At 36.1% G+C, this 25,333-nt stretch overlaps 1 protein-coding gene across 1 annotated transcript in view; it reads right to left on the bottom strand.

The window, feature by feature from the left end:
- The window catches only part of LOC150080513 (pyruvate dehydrogenase (acetyl-transferring) kinase, mitochondrial-like), a 111,950-nt gene that overhangs the window by 4,875 nt on the left and 81,742 nt on the right, over positions 1-25,333 (bottom strand). The window contains exons 8-9 of the mRNA XM_090381932.1: positions 17,472-17,570; positions 117-230 (exon numbers count right to left, since the gene is read on the bottom strand). Coding sequence (XP_090238058.1) covers positions 117-230; positions 17,472-17,570 — 213 coding nt within the window. The remainder of the gene's footprint in view (positions 1-116; positions 231-17,471; positions 17,571-25,333) is intronic.

The raw sequence follows: 25,333 nt of genomic DNA on the forward strand, positions 1-25,333 counted from the left end.
CTGAGAAACATTCAAAAGGTGCCATATTTTTGAATAATGAGTTTGAGGTCCTACTGTATTTCTTAATAAATCATTAATTAAAAACTAATATCACAGACAACTTCCTAGATACTTACCAATGGAGCTGAAACTGAGTGGGAACAATTTAATGGTGCAGGTGCTGTAGAATACATATAGTGAAAAAGGTGCTCTATCTGTGAATGAGGAATACCACCACCTCTGTCCGACATCTACGATTGAATACAAAAAGTTTATACATGTATCATGTAGATTTTATAAATATGTCAACTCTTATGACACACATTTACAAATCGTTGTTTTAAAATTTTTCTGGCATATATACTTAGATAGTTTTACACAAGAAACACCTCCAACTGTGACTTCATGCACAGCATACTAATACTATTCTGCTAAGTCTGGATGGAATCCCCCCATGGTACCTACTGATCAGTGCCCCACTGAGATTTGTATAGGTCAATTTCCAATTATGCGCATCCATTAATAGTGACTAGAGGTTGCAAAGTGTCCTTTATTTCAGCTCATATGTCCTTGTCCTTTAATAAACTAGGAAACAATGCCAAATTTCCTTTAATTCAGTAACTAAACTCCAAAATTTTATTCATTATTAAAATTTTTAGATGTATATGTTTTCAAAATTAATTAGTTAACTGGGCTAAGTTAAATTCAACATTCAGATGTAATTTCTTGTTAATGCATAAATTAGAGCAGTTGGCAGCTTGACATTCCTGCCACACTACTCGTTGCAGCTTATCACTGTTATCTTTGCTAGAAGGGAACAAGGAAAGCACTGTCCCGTAAGGTGTTAACATATTTAGTACTTCTCTTCCTTCCAGTCACAGTTCCCTGAGGAGCTGTTGTGGCCACTAACAAATTCCTCCAACTGCATCAATTATGTGCTATACGAGTGGCATCGCCAAATGTTATGCCAAAAAGTTCACTGATCCCCATCCTTTCACCTAGTTGCAGGTCTTCCTTTAACAGCAGTTTTTGGAGTTGGTTTTGTTATGGTCTCTATGGCATCAGGTAATGTGGTAGTATGCCATTGCCTACCACATGGCCGATTTTAAAAGGGGCCAGCTTTAATCATAGGAAGAGTCCTCATGCATCCCATGAGATGCTCTTGAAGAGGAAAGGTGACTACAGCAGAGCCCATTTAGTACGGAAGGCTGATTACAACTGGTTTACACCTGGTTTCCAGAGGTTGCCTATGTATATAAACAGACATATATTATTCATTAGATTCACACAAGTAATTATTATATCTTCAGTCAATGAATTTATTCATAAGGTGATGCTATCATCCCTCTTCTTCCTTCTTTGATATCTAATTAATGTCCAATATTTCCAATAAATTATGTCGAATATATTTTAAAATATATTTTCTCCCAAACCATAAAGCATGCAACGTTTCCTTAACATAAACATATTTTCATGCTGATTCGCCCAGTCTTAAACCCCAACAAATACATTTCTTACGTTTTAAAATATTTGTTCCTGTATTTCAAATTTACACTCCTTTCATATAGCATTAACTGCTGCATAATCTTCTGTATTCTTCGAGTGCACTAACCGTTAAACTGTTATTTTATGGCCTAAATATTTACCACACAGATATAAAATATGTATTTAATGAATATGTATCTCTGTACCTCTTCTTCTGTATGGCAAGATGTATTTTCACTTTTTTATGCTTAAACCACTAAATAAAAAGTGAACTTTTGATTTATTTTAATTTGAAAGACAACTGTGCTGATTTTGCTCGCAACATAAAAATTGTTGCATCTTTGTTGAAGGCTGGTCAAAGTCAAAAGAAGTCATCATCATCATCAGCCATTTTCAATCCACTGCAGGATGAAGGCCTCTCCAGCAACTTTCCAGTTCCTTCTGTTTTGAGCACTGGCCATCCATTTACTACTCAAAAACTCATGAATTTCATCTATCCATCTCCGCCTTTGTCTTCCAGGTTTTCTTCTAGCGCCTCTTGGGTACCATTCTGTTATTTTCTTAATCCATCTGTCATCATGTCTTCGAGCTATGTGTCCTGCCCAAGACCATTTTAGTTCTTTAGTTTTGATAAGAATGTCCTTTACTTGAGTTTGCTGCCTAATCCATGCGTTTCTCTTCTTATCTAACAGTCTGATTCCCAATATAATCCGTTCCATTCTTCGCTGTGTAGTTCTTAGCTTCTCTTCCATTCTTTTGGTGAGTGCCCAAGTTTCACTTCCATAAGTCATGGTGGGAAGTATACATTGATTCATTATTTTACGTTTCAGACAAACTGGGATATTGCTCTTCAGTATGTGACTATATTTCCTGAATGCTATCCATCCAAAATTTATTCTTCTCTTGACTTCCAGCCATTTATCATTATTACAGCTAATAACTTGTCCCAGATAAGTATATGACTCCACCTTTTCAATTACTGCTCCTTCAATCATTATTTCCCTTTCTGTGGCATACTTGTTCATCATTACTTTTGTTTTAGCCATATTCATCTTTAGTCCAAAATCCTTACTAACTGTGCATAACTGATTAAGATTTTCCTCTAATTCTTTGGGATCGTGGCTTATGACCACAATGTCATCTGCAAATCGTAAATGGTTTAGGTACTCTCTGTTCAAAAGAAGTATAGTTTCATAAATAAAGACTTCATTGATCATATCTGTAATTTTTTCCTGTCTTTAATTCACAAAATAAAGAAATTTTAAAATGTTTCATTTTAATATAGTAGTGTGATTTTACAAGTATAGAACTTTCTAGATATTTTTATCATGGTAAGCAGGGAAATATACGGTAGTGTGCAAGTGTCCTTTATTCAAGGTCTGTTGACTTGGCAACCCTAATCGTGACCATCTTCCCATATCAATTACCAAGATAGCACTCTGTATCACAAAGCCTCAATGGTATTCAAATATTTTGCCAAGCATTCCAGCAATGCCCAACATATAGTGTGGGTTGGCATGGGTTACTAAACCTGCGAACATCCACCAGTACCTCTTGGAGTCTATGCTGTAATGTATCCCAGTACTATGTAAGCATTCCTAATGAAAAATTATCTCAGTGTGTGTGTGTGTGTGTGTGTGTGTAGATATACATATATATAAAAACTTAGACCACAGCTATAGAAATATAGTAATTATAATGTGTATATATATATATATATATATATATATACACACACATCTCATGTAGATTTTATAAATATGTCAACTCTTTTATGACATATGGGTATACAGGTAACCCTCATATAACATAGTAGTTTGGTTCCTACAAAATCTCGTGAAATGCGAACCATGTTATATGGGACTAAAAACCAGTACAAAAAGGGGGATTACGTTCCAAAGGCTAACAAAAATACGCCATTTTTTTATAACTATCAGAAACCTAATTTTTATAAGTAGTAATGACTTAATATTTTACCTTTATTTTTATAATAGTAGTAACTTAAATAGTAATAACTGAACAAATGTCTTACCCTTACAAACTGTGATACTTATATGTCAGATAAAGTTCGTTCATTTAATTTTCTTCCTCTTCTTTGCTGCTAAGCACAATCTCTTCTGCAGCATCTAGATTTAGTGTACCTTGTACTCTCTTTAAAAGTCCCAAACTGCACGCTTCGAAGTCAATTTTTTATGGTCTCAAACAACCACAAGTTCGATAGTACAGAACCTAACCCAGGGTTCTCCAACAAAATACAGTGCAGTGAACCCTTGCTTTAAATGATACGTGAAAATTGGAAGAATATTTTCCAGTTAGCAAAATAAATGTACACCTTTTTCTGTATTTCTGATATTTCTGTTCACTGACTTTTTTTTTTTTTTTTGGTTGTAAAATTTAAAACAGTAAAAATGATAAGTAACATGCTAGTCAAGACAACAAAGGCAGATATTGTTGGGATATCAGAGACGTGGTGTCACACAGATATAAGCAGTGTGAATTGGAATTTGAGGAGTACAATATGTACAGAAAGGATAGACAGGACAGGAAGGGAGGAGGGGTTATGCTGTTAAGAAACACACAAAATCTAAGGAAGTGCATCCAATTGATGTTGGTAAAAATGCAACGTTGAAGTCTGTTTGGTGTGACGTAAGCACTGAGTGTGTATGTTATAGGCCTAATGAATCTGATGAGTATAATGAGCAATTGAGCAGAGAAACTGAGTGGGCCAGTAAATCAGAATGTCTTATAATGGGGGATTTTAACTTTCCAGATATTGACTGGAACTTGTGGATTGGTCACTCGCACACTAGCAAGGCTTTTGTGGATTTTTTCTATGACTGTTTTCTACAGCAGCAACATGTTCGAGAGGCAACCAGAGGGAGTAATACTCTAGATCTTATTATCAGCAGTGATTATTCATGCATTAAGAATTTGGAGATAAAGGAACCACTAGGTGAGAGTGATCACAATGTACTGATATGGGAATTACTTAAAGATGAACCACTTGGTGGCAGTGATCACAGTGTGCTGAAGTGGGAGTTACTCAAAGAAGTAACTACCATTAGGGGTAAAGGGAAGGGGTATTGCTTTCGTAAAGGCGACTACAATGGACTGAGACAGTATTTAAATTCTATACAGTGGGATCAACTGATGATATTGCCAACAGCAAATTCAAAATGGGAAGCATTCAAAGAACTTATCGTGGAAGCTACTAGGCTTTACATACCAACTAAGAAATATTGTTCAAGGTTTAGGCCTAAATGGTTGTCAGATGAACTAATGAGGCATATGGCAGAGAAGAAAAATGCATGGGATACATACAAATTAACACGTGACACGGACGCCTATGATAGATACAAGTTGATCTGTAACCAAGTTACAAAGGAGGTTAGGCAGGCGAAGGCAGATTACGAGAGATCCTTGGCAAGGGATGCGAAGAAAAACAGCAAAGAGTTCTTTACTTATGTAAACTCTAGAAGGAAGGGGATGAATCAGATTGGTCCACTTGAGATCGATGGGTCAACTGTTGATGACCCTGCTCGGGTAGCTAACAAACTAAATGAATATTTTGCATCGACATTCACACATGAGGAGTTATTCAGCGAGGGGAATGCCAGAGGTGTATTCAACTCTAGCAGTAAGCTAGAGAATCTTGTAATAACTGAGAGCAAAGTGGAGGAGAAATTGTTGAAGATAAACACAAGAAAGGCACCTGGGGTGGATGGGATCTATCCAGTTATATTAAAGGAGGCAGCAAAGGAGGTAAGCAAACCCTTAGCCATAATTATGAGAGCTTCCTTGGACTCAGGGGAGGTACCCATTGACTGGAGATGTGCAAATGTGACCCCAATTCACAAAGGGGGATCAAAGGCTGACACAAGTAATTATAGACCTGTGAGTTTAACTTCTGTTCCCGGAAAATTAATGGAGGCACTGGTGAAAGAAGCACTGCAGGATCATCTAGACAAGACTTCAGTTATAGCTAGGACACAGCATGGTTTTGTTAAGGGGAAGTCTTGCCTGACCAATTTGATTGGATACTATGATGCAGTCACAAAAGAACTGGATGCAGGGAATAACTTTGATATTATATACTTGGATCTTAGAAAGGCTTTTGATACTGTTGCACATGGAAGACTGCTGCACAAATTGGAGCAGTGTGGCATTGGAGGCAAGTTGCTGCTATGGATAAAGGGGTGGTTGAGGGGCAGAAGACAGAGAGTGGTAATCAATGGACACTGCTCATCGTGGACTAATGTTATTAGTGGAGTCCCTCAGGGTTCAGTATTGGGGCCTTTATTGTTTTCTGTATTTATAAATGATATTGATGATGGTATATCAGGCTTAATGTCCAAGTTTGCAGACGATACGAAGGTTGGCAGGGTTGTCAAGGACACTACTGACACTATGCTGCTGCAACAGGATTTGGAAAGGTTGAGCAGATGGGCTTCGAGGTGGCAAATGAAGTTTAACATTGACAAATGTAAAGTACTACATATGGGAAACAGCAACCCCAGAGCAACGTATCAACTCTGTGGTACTACACTGACAGTGGTAGAGAATGAAAGGGACCTGGGGGTGGTGGTGCAGGCAGATATGAAGTTCTCTGAGCAGTGCAGACGAGCTGCAAGAGTAGCTCATGGTGTATTGTCAATGATATATAGGAATTTTTCTAGCAGGGATAAGGAGGTGATTATTCCCTTGTATAAGGCAATGGTCAGGCCACACCTAGAGTACTGTATACAGGCCTGGAGGCCTCATTTCAGGAAGGATGTAGAGCTGCTGGAACGAGTACAGAGAAGGGCAACTAGATTGGTGAATGGGACAAAGGGGTTCTCTTACGAAGAAAGGCTTAAGTTTTGCAAATTACAGTGTCTGGAAACTAGGCACCAGCGGGGTGATCTGATAGAGGTGTACAAAGCCTTGAATGGTTTGAGCATGCTCAATGCTGATGGGATTCTTCCTCTAGCTCAGAAAAATCACCTGAGAGGGCATAAATTCAAATTGAGGAAAGACAGATGTAGGATAGATGTGCGGAAATTTGCCTTTAGCCAGCGGGTGGTTGGTGGGTGGAACAGACTTCCATCCCTTGTCGTGGAAGTTGATAGCCTAAATAAGTTTAAGGCTCAGCTGGACAGGTATTTCGAACGAACAGAGGGGTGAAGTGAGTGGTTATTTTTATTTATTTATGTTACTTTTTTTTTTTTTTTTTTTTTTTTTTTGGCTGATGCTGCATAAGCTTGCTTTCTTGCATCAAATGCCTCTACTAATGCTAATGCTAATGCTAATGTAAGTACCATCAAGGCTAATGTAAAGGGCATTTGGTTTCGTAAAGGTGACTACAGGTTCTCAGACAGTTTTTAAATTCTGTACAGTTGGATTAACTGATGATGTTACCAACTTTGAATTCTAAATGGGAAGTCTTCAGGGACTTAATTTTGGAGGGTACTAGGCTTTTCATTCCAACAAAGAAATACTATTCAAGGTTTAGGCCTAAATGGATGTCAGATGAATTAATTAGGCTTGTGGCAGAGAAGAAAAATGTATGGGATGCATATAAATTATCAGGCGACACAGAAGCCTATGGCAGATATAAGCTTGTCTGTAATCAAGTCACAAAGGAGGTTAGGCAGGTGAAGGCAGATTACAATAAATCTTTGGCAAAGGATGCAAAGAAAAACAGTAAAGAGTTCTTTACTGTTTTTCAAATATGTAAACTTTAGAAGGAAAGGGATGAATCAGATTGGATCACTTATCAGAGATGGGTTGACTATTGATGATCATGCTCAGGTAGCTGATAAACTGAACGAGTATTCTGCATCTACATTCATACACGAAGAGTTATTCAATGAGGGGAATGTCAAAAGTTTATCAAACTCTAACAGGGAGCCAAGTGATTTTGTAATAACTGAGAGCAAAGTGGAGGAGAAATTGTTGAAGTTAAACATAAGGAAGGCACCTGGAGTGGATGGGATCTATCCAGTTATATTAAAGGAGGCAGCAAAGGAAGTAAGCAAACCCTTAGCCATAATTATGAGAGCTCCCTTGGACTCGGGGGAGATTCCCATGGACTGGAGGTGTGCAAATGTATCACCAATTCACAAAGGGGGTTCAAAAGATGACAAAAGTAACTATAGACCTGTTAGTTTAACTTGTGTTCTGGGGAAAATAATGAAATCACTGGTTAAAGAAGCATTGCAGGATCATCTAGACAAGACTGAAGTAATAGTTAAGACACAGCATGGGTTTATTAAAGGGAGGTCTTGTCTGACCAATTTGATTGGATACTATGATGTTGTCAAAAGGGAACTGAATGCCAAAAATAATTTTGATATCATATACTTGGATTTCAGGAAAGCTTTTGATACTGTTGCACATGGAAGACTGTTGTACAAATTGGAGAGGTATGGCATTAAGGGTAAGCTGCTACAATAGATAAAGGGATGGCTGAGTGGGAAACGACATAGTGGTAATCAATGGACACTGCTCTTAGTGGACAAATGTTATCAGTGGAGTTTCCCAGGATTCAGTGCTGAGCCCATCACTGTTTTGTGTATTCATCAATGATATTGATGAAGGTATATCAGTATTAATGTCCAAGTTTGCAAATGATACAAAGGTTGGCAGGGTTGTTAACGACAGTAAAGACGGAATGCTACTCCAACTGTATCTAGATAAGTTGGGCGAATGGGGCTGAGAAGTGGCAATTGAAGTTTAACATTGACAAATGCAAAGTACTGCATATGGGTAGCAATAACCCAAGAAAAATGTGCCAACTGTGGAAAGTGAAAAAGACCTGAGGATAATTGTGCAGTCAAATATGAAGTTTGCTGACCAGTGCAGGTCATGGAGTCTTGTCAATGATATATAGGAATTTTGCTAGCAGGGACAGGGAGGCAATTATCCCATTGTAAAAGGCAATGGTCAGTCCAGACCTAGAGTACTGTGTACGGGTCTGGAGGTCTCTACGTCCTGCCTTATTTTAGGCAGAACGTAGAGTTGCTAGAACGAGTACAAAGAAGGGCAACAACAATGGTGAGGGGAACAAAGGGGTGCTCTTACCAAGAAAGGCTTTAGTTCTGGAGAAACTGCAGTTCCTGGAGAGTAGGCACCTGCGAGGTGATCTGATTGAGGTGTATAAGGCCTTGAATGGGTTGAGCAAGCTTAATGCTGATGAGATTCTTCCTCTTGCTCAATAAGAAACTGAGGGGGCATAGATTCAAATTGAGGAAAGACAGTTGTAGAATGGATGTGCAGATGTTTGCCTTTAGCTAGCGAGTGGTTGATTGGTGGAATGGACTTCCATCTTTTTGTTGTGGAAGTTGATAGCCTAAATAAATTTAAGGTTGAGCTGTACAGGCATTTGGAATGAATGGAGGGGTGAAATGGGAGGGGATTTTTTTTTTTTTTTTTTGGCTGATGCTGCATAAGCTTGCGTTCTTGCATCATATGCCTCTACTAATGCTCGATCATACAGCCTTCTGAAATGATGGACAAAGATGGCAAAATGCAGAATGATTTTCAGCCAAACAGTTCACACAAGTTGGTGGAGCATGCTTATTTAAACAATTAAATGATAGAGATATCTTAAGGTTTTTCTTCACAAACCAGAAAATGTGCATGCTGCAGTAGATGGCAGTATAATTGCCAAACTGTAATTGCAGCTGAATTTACCAACTGCCTAAAAGGTGCAGTGTGTAATTTGGTTCAACAAAAGTCACTGAGAGTGCTGCAGATGGATCAAGTAAATTTTATGCAAAGACCAGGGGAATCCACATGTGCCAGTCATGAGCTTAACATGTCAACAGTGGATAACCAGTTATGTTGCCACCATACAATTTGCAAGTTGTACAGAAGCTGTCGATCAATAACAAAACCAAAAGGATGGAATTTTGTTCTGAAATCTTTAAGCTTATGGAAGACTGTGACAATATGCTGCAATGAATCAATTTTAACAGTAATTGCACTTTTCATGCCAGTAAACAAGCACAATGTGAGAATATGGAAAACAGAAAAGTCATAGAATTTTGGAATACCAGTGTAACAGTCTGAAGACAACTGTCTTTTGCACAATGAATTGTTGCATGTTGCAAAGTGTATGGACCTTTCTTCTTTGGAGAAGGAAGCTACTGTCAGAGGTATTGTGTATCTGGATATGTTACAAATTTACAGAATAGAGGCAATGATTAAGAGGGCAATCCAGGGACATTTAGACCGAAATTGCATTCTAAAGGGGGCACAGTATGGTGCCATCCAGAAAGCCATTTTTTGTTAAGGGAAAATCATGTTTGAATAACCTGTTAAGTTATTCTGACACAGTTACTGAATGTAGGGAACAATTCTGACATAGTTTATTTGGATTTTAGCAAGGCAGCATTTGACTCAGTCCCTCACGAGAGGTTACTGTATAAATAGAAACATGTTGGGATTAATGGAAAAAATCTAAGATGGACCGCAGAGTGGCTGCTGGGCAGAAGGCAGAGGGTTATGATTAATGGATAGGTTCTTGGACCACTGTTGTTTCTGATTTTCATAAACAAAATTGACGAAGGGATAAAATGCATTATGTCAAAATTTACAGACAATGTAAAGATTAGGAGAGTTATTAATGATCAGTGCCAAGCAGTACTCCTTCAGGTTGACTTCAACAGGCTTCAAAGAATGGTCAGAAGTGACAGCTATATTTTAATGCAGAAAAATGAAAGATCTTACACTTGGGGAATAGCAATCCCAAAATAACTTGTACACTTCGTGGAGTTGAATTAAAACAGTAGAGAAAGGAAGGGATCTGGGAGTTACAATATGGACAGCTATGAAGTTTCTGAGCAGTGTAAACAGGCAGCCAGGAAAGCACGTAGTGTTCTATTGATAATTTATCGAACAATATCCTATAGATAGGGAGGTCATGATCCCACCATATAAGGCAATTTTCAACACAGTATTCCATGTTTAGAATACTGTGTCCAAGTATGGAGCATTCTTCTGTAAAAAAAAAAAAAAAAAATGTGCGCGTCAAGCATGCATAGCGGAAGTTAAGTGAAACTTCTTTAGAATCATTTGAAATGTTTATTATTTCAATGTTACAGTGGTTTAATATTTTACAAGTTTATACAAAGTTTATACAGATCTCTACCTTCTACTCAATGGAGGTGGTTTCAGTGGTCACATTGCATGTATACATGCTCTAATATGCCATACAACACTCACTATTAGTCTTTGGCATGTTGAATTATAAATTATTTTCCATTGAAATTTAAGAAATATGGTAGAGAATGACAAAAGAAATATGTTGGTTCTTAAATTTTTAAAATCTGACTGCTAGAAGCTGAGACATAGCGATTTATTAAAATGTATAAGCGACACGCGTTCAAGTCATACCATGGCTGCAATGTAGGGGGTACCGATTGCATCAATGCTACATACAGCGGCAAGGCACTTGTGCTTGGTGCAGAGTGGTACAATGAATCATTTTGTGTTGCATTTTCGTGGCAATATTTGTCAATCCATGGACACAAGTTACTCCCATGTGAAAACTGCCTGGAGCATTCCTAAAGAAGTTTCACTTCAAAAAAGGGAGACCATACAAGGAAAGGCTTTGATTATATGGGCTGCAGAGCCTAGCAACCAGGCACCTTAGAGGGGACCTGATCAAGGTATATAAGGCTCTGAGATGGGTTAATAAAATGAATGAAGGCAGAATATTCACTGTCATAAAGAATTCCAGAATTAGGGACGTAGTTAGCTACATGAGAGGGGAGTGCATAATTTGTTTTGTATTTTCTCATCTTTCTTTCTTTTACTTTCTTTTTTTTGGCCAGTGTGGAGGTTTCTCATTGGCATTTCCTCCTCTGCATAAGGATCATCGGGATCTTTATTTTCACTCTGTATGTACTGCTTTGCCAGTTCATCATTACCCTTACCATAAGACTGAATTAATTCCTCAATGACGTCCACATCAACATCCTTCATTTCCACCTTCACAGGCCAGTTCAATGTTTTTGATGACTGATTCTTTGTCACATCCTATACAGCGCTTCTGACCACAGCTTCTTCCACACTTCATGCCAGGTTGCTGTGATATTGTTTAGAGCAGCGTTTCTCAACTGGTGGTACGTGGAAAAAGAATTGGTGTAAATGAATAATTGAATTTTTTAAATTTATGCAACTATGAAAAATAAAACATTAAAAATTTTCCCCTCTAAAGGTAAATTATTACAGGTTTTACCTATCTTTTTTCAATCTAACAGGAGTTCACAAATCGTGCTGATTTTCAAATATTTTGCTTGTTCAACCTCTGAGCAGATAGCTATATATTTCTCAGAAAGCTTAAATTCATGACAGTCTTATCTCACATTGTTTTTTATTCCTTCCTGGAAAAAACTCTTACATGGCAGTACGCTGTGTTGCTGTCAGTACGCATTGTTGCTTTATTTAATTACTGTGCAGCATTGAGGATTTAGTAAAGGTCCGCGTAAGGATCTAATAAAGCAACTGCAAATGAAATATTTAAAAAATTGGACAATTTTATGACGGAACATAATATTCTTTGGAAGAATTGCATTGGCGTGTGTACTGATGGAGCTTGGGCTTTAACAGGAAAGCATAGCAATGTTGTAGCTACAATAAAGAAAGTCATTCCTGAAGCTGTTTACTCACTGTAGTATTCACCCTAAAGCCTCGGTTGCAAAAGCAATACCTGAAGAACTGAAAACTGTTTTAGATTAGTCGGTTAAGATTGCTAATTTTATTAAATCCCTTGCACTAAATTTGCAAATATTCAAAATTTTATGCCAAGGGATAGGGAGGGACCATGAAAAACTACTACTGCATTGCAAAGTTAGATGGTTGTCCAGAGGTAAAGTTTTAAATTATCTTTTTGAATTTTGATCGGAAATGCAAGTTTTCCTTTGCGATTCAAAATGTGAATTAAAAGACTATTTCTTTGATGAATTATGGTTGGCTAGATTAGCATATTTGGCTGATATTTTTGGAAGACTTAATGATCTGAATTTAACTTTACAAGAACCAAATGTGACTCTTTTCACTGTTAATGACAAGCAACAATAAAAAAAAAACTTGAGTTAATCATCAAAGACTTGGATAAAAAGGTCTTAAGTTTCCTACCAACTTTAAAAAATTTTCTTGGAGAAAATAATTGTCATTTAGTTTGTTCAATTTTTGCATTAAAAATAAAATACAAATATGTATAATTTATAACATAGCCTTATTATATGAATATTCTTGACTTTCCTCTTAATACAAATAGATATTTTAATGAGTGGTACAGAAATTTTTCAATTTTGGTTTTGGTGATACAAGTATTAAAAAAGATTGATAACTGCTGGTTTAGAGCATTCATAACACTGTATTTTTTCGAAAATTGCCTAATGGACTGTTTATCCCATCTGTTTCCTCTATGAGCTGTCTCAATGTGTGGTGAAGGTAATAGGCCTTAAAATTCAATATGACCTGTTGATCCACTGGTTGGAGTAATGAAGTGGAGTTGGGTGGAAGGTAAACCAATTCTAAGGGAATGCAACTCTGATAGGGATCTAGATTCTCGGGGTGGCCAGGGGCATTATCAAGCACCAACAATGCCCTTGGTCCAAAGTTGTGCTCTTCACAACTTGCTTTACTGCAGGGCAAAAATATGAAAAATAAAACTACTGCTGAAAAACATCAGTTGTCACCCAAGCATTCTTATTTGATTTCCAAATAACTAGAAAATGTGATTTTGAAAATATTTTCGCAGCTTATGGTGTTTCTGAATGATTCACAAGTATCGCCTTTACCTTAAAGTCACCTGAAGCATTTCCCCTAGTAAGAGAGTTAATCTGCCTTTTCCAACCTTGAATCCAGATACACATTTCTCATCTGGGAGTGAAGGAGGTAAAAGTACGAGATGGCATTCTTTTCCAAAAAAGGCCCGTTTCATCAACACTGAAGACAACCTTGGGAGGGTAGTTGGCAAGCTCAATGACGGCTTTCAGAGTCATGGGAAATTCCTGGGATGCCTTTGTGTTCACACTAGCAGCATCATCAGAGATATGTTGTTGTTGTTATTTGGTTTTTAGGAGCATTATCAACTAAGGCCATATTGCTCCAGGGGATATGTGGTGGTCATTCCCTGACCTTTCTGCATCCTCCGTATTTGGTGGTCACGGGCTCGAACCCCGGTCTAGTCAAGAAGCATGTGCTACGCACTGCTGCTCCTGCCCACCTGGCTACGGAGGTGCCACCAGAAATATGAATGCTGTGGAAGTTAGTACACTGCTTGAGTCTATCAAACTAACTTCTGCTGTATCTTCTTCTTCCTGATGGTATCTGAAGATACTCCTTGCCTTTCTATTATTATCAGTTGATATACGGGCATATTCCATTGTGTTCGGTCCTCCACCTAAACACCAAGCCATCTTTCCATTTCTTCAAGAAAATGGACTCGCAGCTCCTTGAATGAGTCACCCTTGTTGCAGAAAACTTCAAGATCATTGTTGCTGATGCCTTATCTTTTTTGCATTTTTGATAATTGCTCTAGCCGTAGATGTAACCAAGTTCAAAGTGATACCCCACATCCACCTGATGCTCACAACTTCCAATTGCCTCAACATTGCAGTTTTACATTCAAAGAAATGCTTTTCCTCAGCACCTTAGATGCATTATTAATACTTGAAGTTGTAGGCCACTTTACAGACATGATGGGTAATAAACATAAAAAAAAAAAATTTATGCCTAAATAAGCATGTGTACACAGGTAATCATGGCAGAACTTGAGGTAAGAGCTGGAGAGGAGAATATTGATTGGCTGTGAGCACGTACTACATATGTATGTATGTGTGAAGTGCTCTGATTGGCTACATGAATGGATTCAATTGTTTCGGCCTTAACCCACTGCCACGTTATAGTTAACGGCAACCAATTGGACTCACTTGAACAACTGGAAATTTTAAAATCAGAAATTGACGAAAATGTTAATATTAATAGCTTTTTGTATATGTATGTATTTGACTTTGTTATGAATAAAGAAAACTTAACCAGTCAATAAAAATATAACATCATTGTTATTACATTACATAGTGTATGAATTTTTGTCATTTCTAGTAAAAAACGAATTTCCCAAGTTTGAAGAGCACTATAACAAAACAGCACTAATCAGGTATGCCTGGACTTTTGACTGATAAATTTTTTTCTCCAAATGTGATACCACGTTTATTTATGTCTGTTCCTTTCATTTGATAGGCCAAAATTTCGGAGCCATCTAATGTAAAATGCTTCTTTGAACTTCCTCAAAGGGCTGAAGTAGGCAGCAGTAAAAACTGCTGATAATATCCATGGTAAAGTGATAGTTTGCCTCTCAAGCAAGCTGTATATTTTCTGATACACTGATCTGGGTAGATGCAAGCACAGATGTATAGGGCAAAACTTCCACTAGCTGAAAGCATAAAGGGATTTTAAAGTTTGAATGAGTCAACGTATTAGAACCAATGTTAATATAACCTAATGTCTTAATGACTCCAATATGCAATATTTATCCATAGAAAATCCAGGCCAATTACTTGGTTATTCTAGCATCAGTTGAAGTCAGATAATTTATCTTAAAAAAGGTATCTGGCACTTAAGCAGCTCACTGCAGACCATTTTGTAGTACTTCAACGTTATAGTATGCTGGCACTTCAAGACTCACATTCAAAAAGTTGCTCATACCAGCAATTTTAGCCTTGTTAGCATATATACATAATGCACCTATTGTCTTTGCCACGTCCATCCATCTGCACATATAACTTGGTTCCTATGGATAGATTTTAATGAAATTTGATATTTGGGCCTTACAAAAAGATTTGTTGAGTCATCCTAAATTTCATTAAAATCAGACTAGTAGAAATTAGCAATTATTCTTTCTTTGTCCATTTATCTGCATGTAATAACGACTCCCAGTAGGTGGATTTTCATGAAATTTAATATTTTGTTCTCTTTCACTAATTCATTAGTTTTAACTAATTAATAAATTAAATAATTTGTTAGTTTTTTTTTTTTTATGAAAACCCCAAACACGAGAGGTATTAGAACCTATAGTACTTAGTACCATGCTTGGGTTGGAGGTTCAGAAGACGAAAGAAGATATTTGTTAACATTAGACTTAAACTTCTGTAGACTGTAATTTTCAGGAAATACGTATGAAGGAAGGTTGTTCCAGAAAACGGCAGTTGAATGAATAAACAAGGAAGATGAAAAGTTGGTTCTGTGAGTTTGAAGTTGAACAGTAAATGGATGTTGGCAGCACGTGCTCAGACTGTTTTGAAAGAGAGAGTGGGAATTATAGAAGCCAATTCAGAAGAACAGTGCCCATGGAAGTATGTAGAAAAGGCATGCAGCAGAAACAGTATGTCTATGAGACAAAGTGGAGAGACTCTGTTAGAGATGAGTCATTAATTAACCTAACTGCCCTTTTCTGAATGGAATCTAGAAGCCAGAGAGAAGTTTGGGGGACACCGCCCCAGATGTGGGAACAATATTCCATGGTAGGGCAGATTTGCGATTTGCACAGAGTGAACAGCTGTTTGGAAGAAAAAGTAATGGCGACACCGAAAGAGAAAACCAAGTTTTTTAGGTGCAGAGGAAGCAATATTTGTAATGTGCTTGTACCAAGAGAGATTAGAAGTCAGGGTTATATCATCTTGCCTAGAAATTGGAGTGTCACCAAAGATAAGCATAGGAGCAGAAGAATCCTTTTTGCGAGATAAGACAAAACTGAATTTTAGAAGGATTGAAATCAACTAAGTTGTCTTTGCCCCACTGGAGAATTACCTGGAGATCAGCATTTAAGGAATTGGTAGCAGATATTCGAGAAGTTGAAGCTGATTGAGCAGGGCAAAGTTTCTTAAACTGGAAAGTGGAATGCAATGTGCTATCATTGGCAAAACTATGGATAGGATTTCCAGTCAATCAAAGCAGGTCATTATTATACAAGAGGAAAAGAGTGAGGGGAAAGAACTGAATCTTGGGGGAAAACCAGCATTAGTGGAAAAGTTAGAAGACAGAGAGCCATCTATCATCACTCTCAGTGAGCAGTCAGAGAGAAAACTGGATAACCAATTACAAAAAACAGTTGGCAAACCATAAGATGGAAGTTTGTTTAGAAGACCTTTATGCCAAACACGATCGAAAGCCTTTGAGATGTCAAGAGCAACTGCTTGTGTTTCACCAAACTTTTCCATTGAATTTGTCCATAAATGGGTAACATAAGCCAGAATATCACCAGTGGATCGACACTGACGGAATCCATACTGGCGATCGTTGATAATACTATTATCATCTTATCTGTTAGTTTTACAGATAAGATGCATCATGCATCTTATGATCATGCATCTTATCTGTATATCTGCAATATTATTCAAGCCTGCAAATCTTGAGCCCGCAATATTATTCAAGTTTAAAACCTAATAGTTGTTTTGTAATTAATCATTATATATTCCCTCCTTTACATTTTTTTGCCCTTCCAATGAAGATAAAAAGAAATCTTGGAAATGTCTAGGTCATTTAATTACAGCAATTTTCAGGTGAATTTAATAACTTTGTCAATATTATTTTTATCTTTTAATCATTCAAGTAATCCAACTTTCTTCAATTTATTTGATCAATTGTTACCATTACAAGATGTACAAACTTTTGTATTACAATATCTAATATCTTTCCAGGTAATGAAACAATTAAAGACACTTTCATAGGACTACTACTGTCAAACTTTAATTTGAATGTAGAGACTGTGCCACTCCTTATTGTTTTTGATTTATACAGAATAGTCACATCTCTTATTTATAATGAATAAGGATGTTGATACAAATTTATACCTATTCTTGAAAGGAAAATATACTCGGTCAGAGGAGTTTACAAATAGAGCTGCAAGAATATTTACCATATCTTGTAGTATCAAATGGATTTGAATCAAATCATGTGGTGCATAAACTGTACTTATACACTGACCAAGATTAATAAAAAAGATAAAAACTGACCTTGACTGTTAGATCTTCTTTGCCTTTTACTACCAATACGTGAATTGGAGGATAGTCACTTTCAGTTTTATGATATTCAACAACTGCTCGCATTGCATTCTGAAAGATAATTTTTTTTTTCTTTTTGAAAAAATTCTTAAATATATACATAGAAACATCAAAGCACTTTTATATTATTTAAATATCAATTCATATTACTAAGTCCCATATTAAAAGAATGCAATATCTATAATCATAGTGAATAATTTAAGCCAAATTTTTGCTGAAAATGAGTTAGCCAGAAATTGATTGATAGAATTTTTTTTGTGGTGAATAACCAATTTAAGTTAAATTATATGAAGCCTTCAATATCGTAAAAGTGAACGTTCAAGTTATCTCAAAGAACTTGCATGGGGAAAAAAAAAAAAAAAAAGCTAATTCAACAAAGATAATACCTAAACATTTAAACTTCACTTTCACTTCTTTATAGCCAAGATTAAGCAATTTTTTTATTTATGAAAGAACTGCAATTAGTGCAGATTTTTTTTTTTTTTTTTTTGTATAATATATTATTATACTTTGGTTACATTCAAATGGTATAATAAGTTCTACAGAACTTAGAACTCCTGTCCATTAACTGTAAGAAATATAAAATGGCATCTGTTGATGATATACCAGAAAGCAGATGCCCAACTGATAGTCTGGAGACTCCTAGTAGCCCATAATGCTTGAAGCAAATTTGTTAAGTCAGATGGGCAAGACAAAATATCATTTTGAATAAAACTTAACTGTAAGGTTATGACAGTTCTTAATTTATTCACCCTGTCATTAGACAGCATAAAACATAAAATGTTTCTTTGCTAAACATAACGTATACTTACACCAATTACAGAAGATAACACATGCATCAGAATGTTGTCGAGTAGTGCTGTAGGCTGGAAAATAACTAGCACCTCATCTTCCCACACACAAATCAGACTGATGACATATTCACAATCCATTGGAAAGTGCTATCCATGTTTTATGGTGGTTATTTGTTCATACATTTAATATTTTGTTAAATTTGCATAAAAAAACTTAAATAAAAATTCTCCCAAATGCATGTCATAAAAAGCAAAGTCATCTAAAAACAAGAGACATTTCCAAGAAGGATGGGAAGATTTTTTAAAATTTGAATGAAAGAAAAAAAAGAAAAAATAAAAAGAAAAAAGTTTTTCTTGTTTTCTCAACCAAATAAGATCAAACATGGAAAAGCATATTAATAGCTGTTCATAAAGATTGCAAAATAAATGTTCATTTAAAAGATTGCTATGAGTGAAAGAACTTCCCAGTCTTAAGTCGTCATTTAAGTCAACATTAAAAAAAAAAAATGCTTTGTTACATTATACTTATGTAACAGAACTTTTTTTTAAACAAAACAAAAAAAAATGTGCAAAAAAAAAAAAAAAAAAAGATGCACATTCAGAGCATCTTTTTTTAATTTTTGTAAATAAATATTTTTTGCAAGTAAATATTAAGCCAAGACCCAAAAATTATTCATTTTTGGATGGCACTATTTTCAAAGATGCCATATGTTTGCTGTTGCCAAATCTTTACTTAAAGATCGTAAAAACAGAAATGACACCCTTTCTGCAATTAAGAATGCATCACAAGCAAAAAAAAAATTGCTTGTCAAACCAGTTGGAAAAATTTTAACAAAATTCTATCATTTTATTAGCAGGGATACAAAATAAGTATAAATTAGTCTGTAATCAAGATACAAATGTCATTCTTAGGCAACCCTAAGAATGACTGTGATAAGTCTCTGGCAAACAAAATTAGCAAAAAATTCTTCACCTAGGTTAAAGCTAGAAGAAACGGGATGAATCAAATTGGTCACTAGATATGAATGGTATTACTGTTGATAATCTTTTCAGGTTGCTGACAAACTTAACAGATATTTCGCACATACATTCACACATGAAGAATGTTTTTTTAAGTATAGAGATGCCAGAAGTATATCAAATTCTAACAGGGAGCTAAAATGATTTTGTGACAAATGAGAGGAAAGTGGGAAGGAAATTGTGCTAAATGTAAAAATGGCTGAAGTAAATGGGATCAATCCAGTCATATTAACAGAAGCAGCAAAAGAGGTGAGCAGACCTTGAGCCATAATTATTTTTTTTTTTTTTTTTTTTTTTTTGATTTGGTAGTTGTTGGCGCATCGGCTTCTGTGGCCATATTGCACCTCCAAAGGTTCTTGCAGTACAGTGATCCAAGCCCGAGGCGGGAATCGAACCCGCGACCTTTGGGTTGCCGGGCAGGTACTTTACCCACTCGGCTAGCCCGGTCGGCGCCATAATTATGATGGTATCCTTGGATTTAGGGAAGGTCCTTATGGATTAGAGACATGCAGATGTTTCCCCCATTCATGGGAGATGGGATCAAAGAGTGAAGTGAGTAATTAGAGACCTGCAAATTTAACTTCTGTTTATGGAAAATAATCGAGTCTCTAGTTAAAGTAATGCAGGACAATTACAGCATGGATTTGTTAAGAGGTGATCTTCTCTGACCAATCTGATTGAATACCATGAAAAAAAAAAAGAAAAAAAAAGTGGGATGGAAAAAATAATGTTGACATCATACACTTAGATTTCACATCAACTGATGCTGTTCCACATAAAAGACTGCTATAAAAATTGGAGAAGCTTGCCATTAGGGACAAGTTATTACTATGAAAGGCATGGTTGAGTAGCAGAAGACACTGTGTAGTTATTAATGGACACTGCTATTCTTGGACTACAGACATTAGCAGAGTTATTCAGGGGCTGGTGCTGGTCCCATTACTGTTTTTATTAATTATTAATGATACTGATTAAGACATATCAGGCTTAATGTCTAAGTCTGCAGATAACAGTTAGCAGAGTGGATAATGATAGCAATCAGGGTATGTTACTTCAACAAGATCTTGAAAAATTAGGCAAATGAGCTGAGAAGTTGCAAATGAAATTTAACACTAACAAATGCACATACTACATATGAGTAGTGGCAATTCCAGAATAACATGCCAACTGTGTGTAACCAAACTCAAGGTAACAGATAACATAACATTCTGTATAACATTCTGTATAACAAGATAACATTCTGTATCAAAAAAGACCTGGGAGGAGGGATAATTTTTCAGTCAGACATCAAGCTCTTTGATGCAGTGCAGATGTGCTGCTAGGACAGACAGCTCATGAGGTTTGGTCAATGATATACAGCAATTTTTCCAGCAGGGAAAAGGAGGTGATTATCTTATCTCCATTGCATAAGACAATGGTTAGGCCACACCTTGAGTTCTGAATACAGGTCTGGAAGTCTCATTTTATGAAATGATATGGATCTGTTGGAATGGGTGCAGAGAAGAGCAACAAGATTAGTGACAGGAACAAAAGGGTACTCAGTTCTTCAAATTTAGCATTTGGAAACTAGGCACCTCTGAGGAGATCTGATTGAGGTATTCAAGACCTTGAATGGATTAAGTAAGCTAAATATTGATATCATCCTTACTGTTGCTCAGACAACACACACAGAAGGAGAAAAATTTAAATTGAAGAAGGATGGTTTCAGGATAGATATGTGGAAATTTGCTTCAGCCAGAGGGTAGTTAATTGTTGGAATAAACTTCCCCCTGGTGTTGTAAAAATGGGTAGTTTGCGTACATTTAAGGGTAAATTAAACAAATTATTAGAAGAGATGGGCAGGTGATGCAGGAAGTTTTTTTTTTTTTTGGTTGATGATGTATAAGCTTGCTTATTTGAATCATTCATCATTACTATTATTAGTAACATGGTGTGTGTGTTTTTTTTTAGGAGCATTAGCAACTAAGGCCATATTGCTCCGGGATATGCGGTGGTCATTCCCTGACCTTTCCGCATCCTCTGTATTTGGTAGTGATGGGCTTGAACCCCGGTCTAATCAAGAAGCGTGTGCTACCACTGCTGCTCCTTCCCATGTGGCTACGGAGGCGCCAGTAACATGGCTGCATGTTGAATGCAGCCATGCATTCAACATGCAGAATATCAGTATTCAGTGTTAATACTGGCAAATGATACAGAGAAACAAGTTTATATAGAGTCAGTTAAAAAAAAAAAAAAAATCCTACCTACACCCCATTTGCTCATCTCTTCTAATAATTTTTGTGTAATCCTTTCTTAAATTCATGTATACCACTTACTTCCAACAACACACCAGATTTAAGTTTGTTCCAATAATCACAATTAGTCTGACTGAAAGCCAAATTTTCAAATATCTATCCTGCAGCCATCCTTTTTCAATTTAAATATGTCTTGTTATATCTTGTTATATGTACATCTGAGAAAGATGTAAGGATGCCTCCTGATATAAAAGTAGAACAGTAGATTAAAATAAAATTTATTTCTGACAAATTGTAATAAAAGGATTACAAAATGTAATAATTGTACCTTCAAGAAACAATTAAATAAGACAAAAGCAATCTATAACATATGAATCATTTAAGATTAAAAGCATGCATCTTTTTTTTTTTTTTTTTCTTTGAGTGGAAAACTTGAATGTGAATATACAACTATACAGCTCCACATGCACAGAGCTCGCTAACTACTACTCTTCTACATACATACATACATACATACATATATATATATACACAGGGTTGTTAAAATTAAAGTGTACCTATGTAGAGGGCTCTGGAGCAAGTTCTAAGGCTCGTACTGCAGAGAAATTTGGAAAACAAGTACAATAAACAATGCGCTCGCCATTTATTGGGGAAAAAAAAAATTAGTTACAAAATTTGTCACTGTATGGTGCGTAACTATCTTAGTTATGTTATTTGCATAATTGTAAGTTATTACCACAGCACCACTACTCGGCTCTATTGTACTGTATAAAAGCAAAGCAGTCTCTTCAAAATCAGAGTAGATGTTTGCCTGCCCTACAGCGGCAATGTCAACAACGTTGCAAGAAAAGGCACTATTAGTGAAGCTGTACTATCAGAACGGCAACAATGCAGCTGTGGCTGTCAGAGAATTCCGACACCAGAAGTGCATAAGGCGTGGACCTATGACTGTTTGTGCTGTCCGCAAAATGATTGCAAAATCTGAAGTGACAGGAAATCTTGATGTTCAACCAGGTAGAGGTCAAAAACGAGTGAACTCCTCTCGTGTTGAAGATGTGGCTATGGCTGTCGTGGATTTATCAAGTCAATCTCCATGTGGTAGTGCAAGTGTGCCAGCTGTTTCTCGTGAAGTGGACATGCCGTATTCCACTGTAAGGCTAGTAATGCGTCAGGGGTTGCAGTACTATCCTTACAAGATGCACATGCTACAGCAGCTAAAGCATGGTGATGCAGATGTTCGTTTCACATATGCACTTCAGTTTCTGGTGCAAATGACAGTGGATATCACTTGGCCATGGAACATCCTTTGGAGTGATGGAAGCCCACTTCTGCTTAAATGGAAAAGTTAATATGCACAACTGTCGCATTTGAGCAACAGAAAACCCTTGAGTTATCCAAGGGGTCCTGTTGCATTCTCCAAAAGTGACAGTGCGGTGTGGATTTATGGCCACATTCATAATTGGGCCATATTTTTTTTGAACAGGTAACACCGACTGGACCCTGCATCTGTTCCGTCACTGGACAGCGATATTATGAAATGTCGGCAAATTTCGCAATCCCAGGGCTGAAACAACGTGGGTGCCTTCAGAATACCATATTCATGCAAGATGGTGTGCCACCCCACATGTGACTTTTGGTTGTAGGGTTTTTTGAAGAACCAGGTGTATCAGGAAGGATGTCAAACTCTGGCAGATCTGAAGGACAAGGTTAGATGTCATGTGCTGGGTATTGCAGTTTACATATTACGTTCTGCTGTAGAAAATGCTGTTCTTCAAATGGAAACTGTTGTTGACCAAAATGGAGGACACACTGACAACTGTAGCGCTGTTCAAGTGATTTTTGTATTGCAACAGTGCCATATAGTGACAAATTTTGTAACTAATTTTATTTTCACCAATAAATGGCAAGTGCATTCTTTATTGTACCTGTTGTCCAAATTTCTCTTCAGTACGAGCCTTAGAACTCATTCCAGAGCCTCTACATGGGGATACTTTAATTTTAACAACCTTGTACACACATACACATTTATATATATATATAAGATAAATGAACAAATTTATTTAGTGCAGAATATAATATATGATAAAAGGTAGAAGCAAAGAAAGTACAGTGTACCCTGGTAGCGAAAGGCTGTGTGAACGAAGTAGGGGGGGGGGTAAAGAATTCAGTAAGGGTAATAATTGAAAGAATATGTACCAAGTGAAAATTTGAACAAACGACCAAGGAGGAAATACATTGCCAAGTCTTTCATAATTTTTGTGTCTTCGTCAGAGGTCATCCACCAAAATTATGAAAAAATATAGCAATGCTCTTACTTCTGTTTCCGACATGTTCTGTATGCCAAAGCACGTGTAAGGGAACACGTGGTAAAATAATTTTGATAGGTAAAAAGTTAAAATTAATTATGATAGGTAAAAAGTTAAAATTAATTATGATAGGTAAAAAGTAATTATGATAGGTAAAAAGTTAAAAGTTAAAAGTACCTATCATAATAACTTTTTACCTATCATAATTAATTTTAACTTTTTACCTATCATAATTAATTTTAACTTTTTACCTATCATAATTAATTTTAACTTTTTACCTATCAAAATTATTTTACCACGTGTTCCCTTACACGTGCTTTGGCATACAGAACATGTCGGAAACAGAAGTAAGAGCATTGCTATATTTTTTCATAATTTTGGTGGATGACCTCTGACGAAGACACAAAAATTATGAAAGACTTGGCAATGTATTTCCTCCTTGGTCGTTTGTTCAAATTTTCACTTGGTACATATTCTTTCAATTATTACCCTTACTGAATTCTTTACCCCCCCCTACTTCGTTCACACAGCCTTTCGCTACCAGGGTACACTGTACTTTCTTTGCTTCTACCTTTTATCATATATTATATTCTGCACTAAATAAATTTGTTCATTTATCTTATAGACATTATGGCTGTAGGGTACTTTTTGCGATAGCAGTGTCCCTGAGCCATAACTTATTCTATTATAACTCTGTCTTATCACTTTCTGCTTTCCTACATCTTTTCTATTACTTTATTATTATTTATATATATATATATATATATATATATATATATATATATATATATATATATATATATATATAAAGTTGTATTAAAAAGTTGTATTAATATACTGAATTAAATATACATAAATGGATGTGATAGTTATACAAAGTGCCAGCAACCAGCAGGGTGAGCAAAATAGAAAAAGAAGTGTAGCAGATTTATGAAAAGTGAAAGAACGTTAAAATTCTAGAGGTTATGATAAATTAAGAAAAGTATGGGCTGAATTACCAAGCCAATATAAAGTGGGGGAATGTAAAGAAAAATTAGTACATCAAATTAATAATATAATGCAAATAAAATGGAAATAAAAATTAAAATGAAAATATTATAGCTGTCATCAGATATATATGGGGGGAACATATTTAGAAAATGGTCGAATGTAGGTAATGCATGATCTGATGTCAGCAGAAATAATTATTGATACATGATCAGGTATTTCATCGGAGGACTACATCTGACCATCTATCAGAAACTGCATTTCTATACTTGTCCATAGTAGTAGAAGAAAAGTGAATGGCCAAAACAAGTCATGATAAAGAAATTAGCACTTTCTAATACAGTATGGACAAGGTAGTCCCAATGCAGTGTAATTTATTGAGGCATAAGTAATTTAGTTAAAATAGAAAAATGTTAAAGTGAATATGTAGAATTTATTGTAGGATTTAATTTTTTGTAGATAGGAAATAAATT

This window comes from Mastigoproctus giganteus, chromosome 9 (assembly GCF_048544385.1).
Source record: "Mastigoproctus giganteus isolate SK-2022 chromosome 9, ASM4854438v1, whole genome shotgun sequence".
Taxonomy (NCBI): domain Eukaryota; kingdom Metazoa; phylum Arthropoda; class Arachnida; order Uropygi; family Thelyphonidae; genus Mastigoproctus; species Mastigoproctus giganteus.